This window comes from Sitophilus oryzae, unplaced genomic scaffold (assembly GCF_002938485.1).
Source record: "Sitophilus oryzae breed Bouriz unplaced genomic scaffold, Soryzae_2.0 scaffold_1178_pilon_pilon, whole genome shotgun sequence".
In the NCBI taxonomy this organism is placed as follows: Eukaryota; Metazoa; Arthropoda; class Insecta; order Coleoptera; family Curculionidae; genus Sitophilus; species Sitophilus oryzae.
The window spans coordinates 1,942,629-1,953,656 of record NW_022145813.1 but is presented as its reverse complement, the minus strand read 5'-3'; the positions used below and the strand labels follow the sequence as shown (position 1 = coordinate 1,953,656).

Genomic DNA, 11,028 nt, shown 5'->3' with positions numbered 1-11,028 from the left:
TTACTTATCATTGCGCCTTTTACACTTGACAGCTGAACAAATTACCATTGTAATAAAGTTTATACAAAGTTCACTACACACAACCAACTATTAAAAATCGCTAAAATTGTCGCTGATGACCAGCTGATGATTCATTCGTTATGTCTAAAAAGTTGGCGTCTAAGGTCACAAATTCTACTGCAGCCCGTATATGGGCGTTACATGTCCTTGTATTCTTTAGTCATAGATATTCATCCATCTTCTTCTTTTTTGTTTCGTTCTTACTTACTCAATGATCATTACTTTTTAAAAATTTTCGGCCATAATTTCGGGCGGGGGAGGGTTTGAACCCCCAAAACACCCCCCCAGATACGGCCCTGGCTAAGCATAAGATATAATAAAATTGTCTTCTACTTCGCTGAGTGACTTGAGTCCTGAATCAGAATCAAAAGAGTCAGAATTAAGATTCCTTTCAGTATTCTTACTTCGGAGAGTAAAATATAAGTAGACCAACTTTTTTGAATGTTCAAATGACAGTCGAAGAGGTGTGTGTATCCACCAGATTGCGAATAAGTCCAGTAATAAAGGCTTGTTTATCTCTATTTTAAAAAGTATCGCAAATACAGGGTCCGTCAATAGTGCGTCCTAAAAGTGCAAACCTAAATTATGTCCGTTTAAGTGCAAACCTAAATTATGTACTAGGACGTATTTCAAAAAAATACTTTAACTTCTGCAGGGTAGCTCAAAAAAGCGTGATCGGATCGGAAAGCGAGTCATCAACTCCAGGGAGGAGGGTCATGGTCAGATCCCGCACAATAAGAATTTGCCTCAACTCCAAGGAGGCAATAGAGAGAGGGGAATATATCCTCTATTATAGATTCGGGACAACACCAGTATCAGGTCTAAGGAGAGACCAAGTTAAACATGTAGAGAGAGCCTCCATCCTGCACCTCACGGGTACCTCAGCCGGACGCAAGCTCTTCGACCTGTGAAGGACACGGAGGACCAAACCCCAACCGTAAAAGGGTGTATACCCGCGGAGAAAGAACATCTGCTATCAGAGGAGGATGGGAAATACTGTCCCGCCTACAACAAGAAAATCCTCATGTATGATGAGTTATAGAGACACAATAGATCTTTGATGTGTGATGAGACACAATAGATCTTTAAGGTCGCAGTAATTTACCCCCTTCCGACTCATTCTACATTCTTTTCTCCAAAAAAATCCGATATGGGTATTTCGCCACTGCAAGAAAACCTACAAAATAAATTAGTTATTTTTTGTAAACACTGCTGGCGTTAATCCAACGAAAACTACTTGTCAGCCGTTTACAAATACAAATTTGTCTAACGAACAAAAAGTGCTTAACGTTTCGTAAAGTTTATTTCTTTCCATCGTCGGAAACAAAAAAAAATACAAAGAATCAAGAAAAAAAAACTATTGAAAATATTTAAATGCAACTATTCGAGAACACTTTATTTTTTTTAAACAGATACGTCTACAAAAACCGTTGACGTTCTGTTAAAATGACATTATATCAAGTTAAACTTCAAAATTAACAATTACTACCTGATAACAATTACTTAATAAGGTAAAACCAAGAAGCGTCAAACTTTCGTATGATTATTTTTAATTTGTTTTTAGTTTTTACATATGTTATGTTTGTTTATGTTATGTTGCAGCCACTTTTATTATTCCAGTGGTTTTATATTTATAAAGCCACTTTTATTATTCTTTTAGAGGCTATCGCTTATTTCATTATAATTTTGGCGTTGTTAAAATTTATTCTGTGCCCTGTGTCCCATGAATGCTGACAAATTTTAGATTTTTAAAAATCTCCCTTTCTTAAATAATCTCTATGTTCTTTAATTCGAATATTTAAGGGTCTAGATGTTTCTCCAACAATGTAAAATTTATCGCATTCACATGGTATTTTGTATATTACATTTTTTGTTTGTTGTTCTGTATTCTGTATTTACTGGTTTAGTGTGTGATAAAATGGATCTAAGTGTATTTTGTGTTTTGAAAGAGGTTCGTATGTGATATTGTTTTCCTACCCTTATTTTTTCGCCTCGTATGTATGGAATTGTAAGTTGTATATATTGTGTATTGTTATCATTGTGTTTATGATTTGGGGTTTGTATTTCGTTTAATGTTTTGTCAATAAAATATGGGGGATAGTCGTTTTTCTATATTCTTATTGTAAAAATGTTAAAATGTCATTGCATGTTTTAGTTTATGTAGTAAAACCTGTGGTAAAACCATGTAGAGCAACGTTTTGGCAACGCTCAAGAATTAAGTACTCAAGGCGTTGGAATAACTTTTGAAGATATTTTCAGGTACTTGCTGGCAACATCGACGGCGGCTGGCCGGCAAAACAAAAATTTCAGAGACGAGCGTTCACTTCGACTTCAGTCATTTTCAGTTCGTTTGCTTCTGCGTTCCGGGCGTGTTACAGCCAGTACAGAGCAGTACCTAGACAGCGCGAGCCAATCAAAATAACTGGTATTTTGTCGTAAATAAACGTAAAATTGTGTTTTGGTGAATGAAAACTATTGACTTGGTACTTCGTACCGCTGTTAGTACCCTTATAGTTGTTGTTTTCTTTGTTTTTGAGGGATATTTTTGAAATGAACGTCTGAAAAATTCGACTACCGTTCAAAGAACTATCATTAGCATCGTTATTTCCTGTTGGAATGCACATAGTAAGTAACCTAACTGAAGATTCTTGAGAGTTAGATGCCCTTTGATTTTTTGATACTAATATAGATCCATTTATAGATTATATAGATATAAAATTGAACATTTTTAATACATATTTTATGATTTTCTTCTAAATAGTTATGTTATATAGTTTTTAAACATTTAATTCTTTGAATTCATACTAGATTTATTAAATGTTATTACCTCGAACATTCCCTTAAGATTTTTAATTTTCTTTCAAAGTGATATATAATAAATATAAGTACTCTATGATCCACAATTTTTTTATATTGTTGTGATTGTTTGCATTCAACTTGGTTTCTTAAAGACCCTCCACACAGTACTTCTTATCATTGACAGAACTTTTGAAGTTGTATTTTTCTTTATTTTTTGAGGAATATTTTTGAAATAAATGTATGAAAAATTGGTTTATTTCATGAAATAATCATGGGCATTGTTATTTCTACATAGATATGTAGTACCCAACAAGCAAAATTTGTTGCTGTAACATTGCCAAAACGTCGCAAAGCAAGGTGTAACATTGCTTTTTTCATTGTAGGGAGGTTTATGCAAGGTGGCAAGGTAGCTTAATCTTCCGCCAAATTACATTGCAGCGCAAGGTTGAAAAACACAATATTATTGAAACGTTGCTAATGTAACGTTCAGGAAAGTACTAATTTGAGATGTATTAGTAATATTGTTAATTTTACGTCAATACAATATTGGTAAAATTATATTGTACCTATGTTTCAAAACTTATTATCCATTAAACTTTCTATTTTGTTATAACTTATTAACTGACTTATTGCTAAAATAATATAGCAAAAAATAGATAATGTTTGCAATAAAAACCATTTCATTAGCAACATTATCAATTTATGCAATTTTATGTTAACAATAATACATCAGTAATAGGTTATAATCAACAGAAACATTAATGGGTATTAATTGTAGACTTTCAGATAGGTATAATATACCTACTTTTACTAATATTGTATTGACGAAAAAAACATAAACAATATTGATAAAAATATGCATGTCTATCTCTATATCCATTGACTTAGAAAAATTAAAATGCTCGGTAAATATATCCCTACCAAGGAAGTCGAATTTGTCAAACAAATTGAAAAAAACCAAATAAAAACTAGAAATTTATCACTTACTTGTTTCAAAAATATCAAAAATACTGTTAAGTACTGAGTACTGAGAACTTACTGATCTTTTCGGCTGCTCATTAAATAAGGAATTACTCAACTCTGACCTCTTGAATCAAATTTCTAAAAAAAATCTTAAACTTGAAGGTCTGAAATAATACAAAATATATATATAGGTACAGTATAGACTTTATTATAATTTCTTATTCAAAATACAAAAGGAAAGTATAACATTAAATATATGGCAAAATAAAACACTAAATCACCACAATACACCAAAACACTTTTACTTTTACACTGGACGCGCGTTTCGCTAACCATGTTAGCATCATCAGCAGATGATTATAAACTAGAGAAAAACTAGAGAGAACTATAATATAATCAAAACAAATAATACATTAGCAAGCAAAGCAATTCGGTATTATAATGAATAATAAAAAAATAAACAGGAAAAAATACAAAAAATACATCAACGTTCAAAAGAAAGGTTCTTCAGAAAAGGTTCTTAAAAAAATAGGAATAATCAAACCTCATTCACACTACATCTACCAATATTGAAAGCCAACATGCAAATTTACCATCCACAAGCAGAGATCAGGATCATATTTCCAACAGAAAGTTGCCAAAACGATCAGGAACAGGAAGATGCCTGGTTAAGGCATTCTCTAACATAAGAGAATGAGCTTTGCGCTTTAACATTACACATTCTGCCTTTAAAGAGCTTTTTTCTATGGTCAATTCATTCATAACTGTTCTACTAAAGTACCAAAGGACCCTAGAACTCTTTTGCAAACTCCTACCACCAACATTTGATCAAATTGAACCAAAACAGTATTATTTCAATTTTATAAGGTTATGTTTTGTTTTCTGCACATTTTCTGTCAAATTGCTGTAATGTCAAACTTCGTTCGCAGGGTGTCGCTACAGTCGACACCACGGGTTACATAAAGGTTTTCTGGGTTACTAAAAGTAGCCATAAACACCCCGGCATTTATAATGGTGATTTGTATCACCTTTAGTTAGAAGAGCAAAAGTTTAGAAGAGCAAAAGTAATCTTCATACCCAAAATAGGCAAAACTGACTGGACAGATCCCAAGTCATTTAGGCCTATTTGTCTCACATCGTTCATACTAAAAACGCTGGAGAAAGTAGTTGACAACCATATTGGAGAAAATCATCTAAAGGTTAAACCACTGCATGATAGTCAGCATGCATATAGAACGGGCAGATCCACAGAAACTGCTCTGTACCAATTAACGGAGCTAATACAGACAAGTCTGGATAGCAAAGAAACAGCAATTTGTGCCTTCTTGGATATTGCGGGGGCGTTTGACAATATACCACATAAGGTGGTCAGGCGATCTCTAGAAACAAGAGGGGTGAACAGAACTATTATTCGCTGGTTTTGGGAAATGCTGTCAACACGAACAGCAGAGGCTCAGATGGGCACCAAAACTGTAGCTGTTAAAACAACGCAAGGAACTCCACAAGGTGGAGTAACCTCCCCTTTGCTGTGGAGCTTGGTGGTGGATGAACTACTAGATGAATTAACTCTAGCGGGAATACACTGCATTGGGTATGCAGATGACATAGTCATGATCGCTCGGGGGAAACATGAAGGCACCTTGTGTGATATTATCCAAAGAGGACTCCGTATCACTGAGAGATGGTGTAGGACTGTCGGGCTGAGTATCAACTCAGACAAAACCGCGATAGTGCCATTCACCAGAAGGCGAAGTCTGAAAAACTTGAAAAGAATCCAACTAGATGGAAAGGAAATACTGCCAACACAGGAAGTTAAATACCTGGGAATAACCCTGGACAGTAAACTCCTGTGGAACAGGCATATTAAGAACACTACCAGCAAAGCCATAAAGGCTCTCATGATATGCAGAAGACTGGCCGGAAATAGATGGGGCTGCTCCCCTAACATTTTGCGCTGGATGTATACCATGATAGTAAGACCCATGATTACTTATGGAGCAGTTGCCTGGTACACAAAACTGAGCAACGGACGGCAAGGCTAAACCTATGCAAAGTCCAGAGACTAGCATGTGTGTGCATCACAGGAGCCATGAGAACCTGTCCAACAGCAGCAATGGAGGTCATTCTAGACTAACACCACTGCACATTGTCATTGGTAGATATGCCAATGCGACAATGATTAGAATGGTCACTAACGGAATTAGTACTGGGAGAATTGTCAGATCAGGGGCTTGGAACACCCTCAAAAGGAAATACCACTTCTGCAACTCCCAATGGACGATATGCCAAGAACGTACAACTTTGACAAACATGTCAATGTAGTATTGAGCAATAAGAAGGATTGGAAGAGCGAAACGCTTGCCCAGCAGTTAAAAGACCATACCATAACTTGGTATACTGATGCTTCCAAAACCAATACGGGAACAGGGATCGGAGTGTTTGCGCCGAGAGCTAATTACTCCGAACCAATGGGCACTTACCCTAGTATCCTACAGGCAGAAATCTACGCTATCGAGAGATGCGTACAACTTATCTTAGATAGGAACTATCGGAAACAAGAAATAGCCATCTTATCTGATAGTCAAGCAGCGTTAAAGGCGATCAACTCAGTATCAATCGATTTGAAATTGGTCAAAGAATGCATAGAGAAGCTGAATAAATTAGGCAAAGAAAACAAAGTCCTCCTACACTGGGTGCCTGCTCACCAAGGGATAGAAGGCAATGAAAAAGCAAATAATCTAGCTAGGAAAGGAGCGAACACTCCACTAACTGGACCAGAACCGTTCTGCTTTCCAAGTGGGAACCAACTCAAGGCGGAACTCAAGAACTTGGAAGATTCCATCCGCAACCTGGAATGGAAATCTTGTAATGGTCTAAGACACTCGAAGAAGTTTCTGAGGGCTTATGATCAAGAAAAATCACAGACCTTCCTGGGTCTGAGTAAGAACAATCTTCGGATTGTCACGGGGTTTTTAACAGGACACTGTCTCCTCAATGGACACCTCAGTAGATTGAAACTAAGAGGAAACGGCGAATGCAGATTCTGTGGGGAAGATGGGGAAACACCAGTACACCTCATCACTGAGTGCGCCGAGACGACAACCATTCGTGCCATGAATTTTGGTACGACTGATATTGGAGATGGAGAACTACCCTCTATAAAACTGTCCCAGATACTGGCTTTTGTCAAGCCCTGGGACTGTATGATGAGTTATGATTCAAGAAAGGGGACACAATGGATCTGTAAGGTCGAAGTGATTAACCCCCTCCCACTCATTCTAATTCTAATTCTAATCACCTTTAGTTGTATAAAACACTAAAATTGGTGTTTTAAATAACCCAAACTCATTTACGCAACTTTAAGTAACCAAATTTATATAATGGTTGATGAGCATGTTATAGACCCTAAAGTAATATATAGCACTTTAAATATAATGGACGCCATTATTATTGATGTCTTCATTTTGGCTACAATGAGTATTTCTAAGATAACGTTGAAAACTGGTACAAAACTATATTTTGGCCAGTTGCCAATTATTTCTATGTATTAAAAGTCGTATTTTCTATTATTTATATTAATAAATTTGACTTTTATTCCAAAAATTTTACCATATTTTTTTGTTTATAAAAAATCTATTAAATAATTTTGCTTTTGGGGGCGCATATGTTTTTGGAGGTAAAATTAATTTTCACACAGTAAATTTAATATCGCATATGTATTTAGTACTCTGGATAGGCACAATAGATGTTATTAAGCCAGTAATTTCTATAAATATAAATAAAAAAAAATATTTGTCTCTTTCGTTTCTGGTCTGGATTATCTGCGTAGGACAACTTGGAGCAATAAGATCATGATCATATCTGCTTTTATGTTAAAAAAGAGGCAAATATTAAAGTAGTTAGTCAGAAAGAAACAAGTATATTTTCAAAAAACGCGCATGCGCGATATTTCTATGGAGGTAGTCTCTGGGAACCTTCTCAACACCACTATATAACTATTATATACCCTTTTTCAGTTTTATAGCGGTAACTCGATAGGATATATAAAGGTGTTGAGAAAGTTTTCAGTACTTTGGTTGCACACCTTGAGTGTTAAGGGTTACCATAGGAACAGTTATAAAATGGACCGTTTAGGGCATATAAGTGTTATATAATGGTTACCAATAACTCACGACAACCATTCTAGATGCGTTTAGGTTGTATAATATGGTGTTGGGAAGTTTCCTAACACACTTATAAAACAAAAAATGTTTCTTCGGACGTCACCTTACCTATGGTGGTTGTATGTATCAATATATACTAATAGATAATCTTGAGAGCAAATTATTTGAATGGGACAGAAAAACAAATCGAACCCCTGTCGAAGAGCAGCTGATTGTTGGTATTCAGGCTGCGAGAGACAATATACTAAAGCATTATGGACTGGATTTATGCTGCAGTTTTAATTCTCGATCCACGTCATAAATTAGAAACGTTTGATATGACAGAATGGGTCCAAGAATTAAAAGATAATTCGATTCAGAAATTTCAAGATATTTGTAAAGTCTATTTTCATCAATTAGAGGGACAACGTTCGACAGAAACAGCGGTGGCGCAACAAGGACGACAAAATCCTGGACCTGAAAAGTCGGACTTTGTAATTGATTTTGATGCCTTGTACGCAGTAAATCCTACCCCTGCCAAAGGAGAATGGATGCAGGAGTTTCAAAAATACTATTCAATTCCCCGGTGTATTAAAGACACAGATAGATACCAATGGTGGAGAACTCATGGTTCTGAAAAAATAAACAAGAAAAATTAGATGAATTACAAAAATGTTCCGCTTTCTTTACAAATATCACCTAATCCCAAGGTTGTTTTGTACAAACTACAAATACATCTCCGAGACGAGACTCGAAACGAGACTTATTTTATCGGCGAGACGAGACAAGACTTTATGAAAGACTCGTCTCGTTGGTCTCGTGGGAATCACTAGTAAATATGAACGCAAATGAACACAAGCGAAAAAAAAAACGAAAACGCATAGGTAGCTTAAAAATTACATCAAACAACATCAACCAACCTCGAAACCAACTTAACTAAATTTGAAAAAAAAACTTACAGTTTCAATTAAAGATGCAAATGCCTAGAAAAACATAACACACAAAAATATAACTAATACATTTAGCAATATTATACTAAACAATAAAATAACATATTTAAACTTCAATAATTGCTAATAAACATTATAGAAAGTTCAAAATAACTTCAGAAGGCAGAACAATAAGAGATAGCTTCACTACTTATTTAGAAGAGTTTGGTTTCGACCGCTAGAAAGTATCCAAAGTCTTTCGCACGTAACAAAAAATATGTTTTTAATTATTATTACCGAGTCCCGAAAGTACCGAAAGAACCGGGAATTCCCGGGATTTCCCGGTTCTGAACCTTATTGAGAAGAGGAGTACTGTGTTTCTGTCGGTAAAATATATCGACTTGGTACCTCGTATCGTCGTTAGTGACTTGTGTAGTTGTCTGCTTAATCTTTGAGGAATATTTTTGAAAAGAACATCTGAAAAAATGTCTCAAAAATTCGACTACCCTTCAAAGAACTATCATTAGCTTCGTTATTTCCTGTTGGGATGCACATAGTAAGTTACTTTAAGATTCTTTTAGAAATACTTTTAATATGCTTTCTTAACACCCTGTTATAGACATCATAGAAAGGTAAAAGGTTGCTGATATAGGACATCATAAATAAAAAAATCATCATTTTTAATACATATTTTACGGGTTTCTTCTAAATTTTAATTGTTCAACGTTGAACTCATACAAGACTTACTAAATTTTATCACCTCGAACCTAGAAGATTCCTTTTAACATATTTTCTTTTTGTTCGAAGTGATATTACTTTTCCAAATTATGATTTACAAAAAATACCTCTACCCTTTGACGTTATAATAATGTAATAAAATAATGCACCATTGCATAGAATATTAAAAATATCACGAAATGTAGTGTACTGGAACAATAAGTAAAAATATTTTTGGCATTTCAAACCTAATTTGCTGGACCAGCTGGACGTATGTCACCATGTCCAAGTAAAACGATTGTAAAAATATAGTTAATTATTATTTTCGTTTAAAACATACTCTAGTTATTTTGAAAGCCTCTCAAAAACATCCAGATTTTGGCACAACAACAAAGACGAATATTGCTCGAAGTATAATTGGTTAAATAATTATAAAAATATGGTTTTAAGTAATCTTCAGCCCTAATTATGTTTCTTCAAACATGTAAACTTTTAATTATTTACAGTTTCTTTTGATTACAGGCTTTATATAATCCTTTTTTTCAATCATCAATTTCAGAATCTTTATTAAAATTGCAAGTGTGAAAAATAAATTAATAATTAATGTCTCTAGTATTTAGGAATTACATAAAAACTAATTAAAAGGTAAATACTTACATCCAAAAGCAATGGAGGTAGGCAGTAAAGGTAAATAAATTTCATTAACTAAATAGAATGACTTTTTAGGATCATTTAAACTTATCATGCAGCCATTGTTTCTTAAAGTCAGGAACATTTAAAGAAAACATGAAAAACAAGACAATAAGTAATCGTGAATGTTTTGTAAGCTATAAAAATATAAACATAGATTTGTTTATTTATTATTGTTCTGTTTTAATATTGGGCCTTCAAATCTTCTCTTGAGCTCTCTAACGAGTTTAACAGTTTATTAATAAAGTACTTTTCAATATTAAACTCCATTGAAAAGAAGAAGCAAACGTAAAAGTAGAGAATAGGTACATTAAAAATGCAAAAAAAATAACTTTCATAATAGAGTTATTGAAATTTAGAAAACGTCAACATTTGACGTTTCCTATATTTTACCAAACCGTTCCGTATTAAACCGATGTTTTTCAGGAACCGCTCTTTACCGTAGTTTACCGGTTTGGTTCGCCTGGTTTTGCAACGGAATACAAAAAAAAAACAACGCTTTATTGTACAAAAAGTCAAAACAGCTTCATCGACAAAGCATTCACAAAACAAAAAAGCACAAAAACAAATATACAAATAATAAAAAAAATGTCATACAATACAAATCAATTCAAAAAATGTACGTCATAAAATTACAAATAAAACATATATGTATATGGATATGTATCTAGAAAATTCTACAAAAGGAAAACTGTATATGGATAAAAATCATGTTATATATCATAAAA

At 34.1% G+C, this 11,028-nt stretch overlaps 1 protein-coding gene across 2 annotated transcripts in view; it reads left to right on the top strand.

The window, feature by feature from the left end:
• The first annotated feature begins 2,414 nt into the window (after window positions 1-2,414).
• LOC115890912 (interference hedgehog-like) overlaps window positions 2,415-11,028 on the top strand; it is a 138,082-nt gene continuing 129,468 nt past the window's right edge. For both annotated transcript variants that reach the window (XM_030911278.1, XM_030911284.1), the window contains exon 1: window positions 2,415-2,685. In XM_030911278.1, coding sequence (XP_030767138.1) covers window positions 2,677-2,685 — 9 coding nt within the window. In that variant the 5' untranslated portion in view covers window positions 2,415-2,676. The remainder of the gene's footprint in view (window positions 2,686-11,028) is intronic.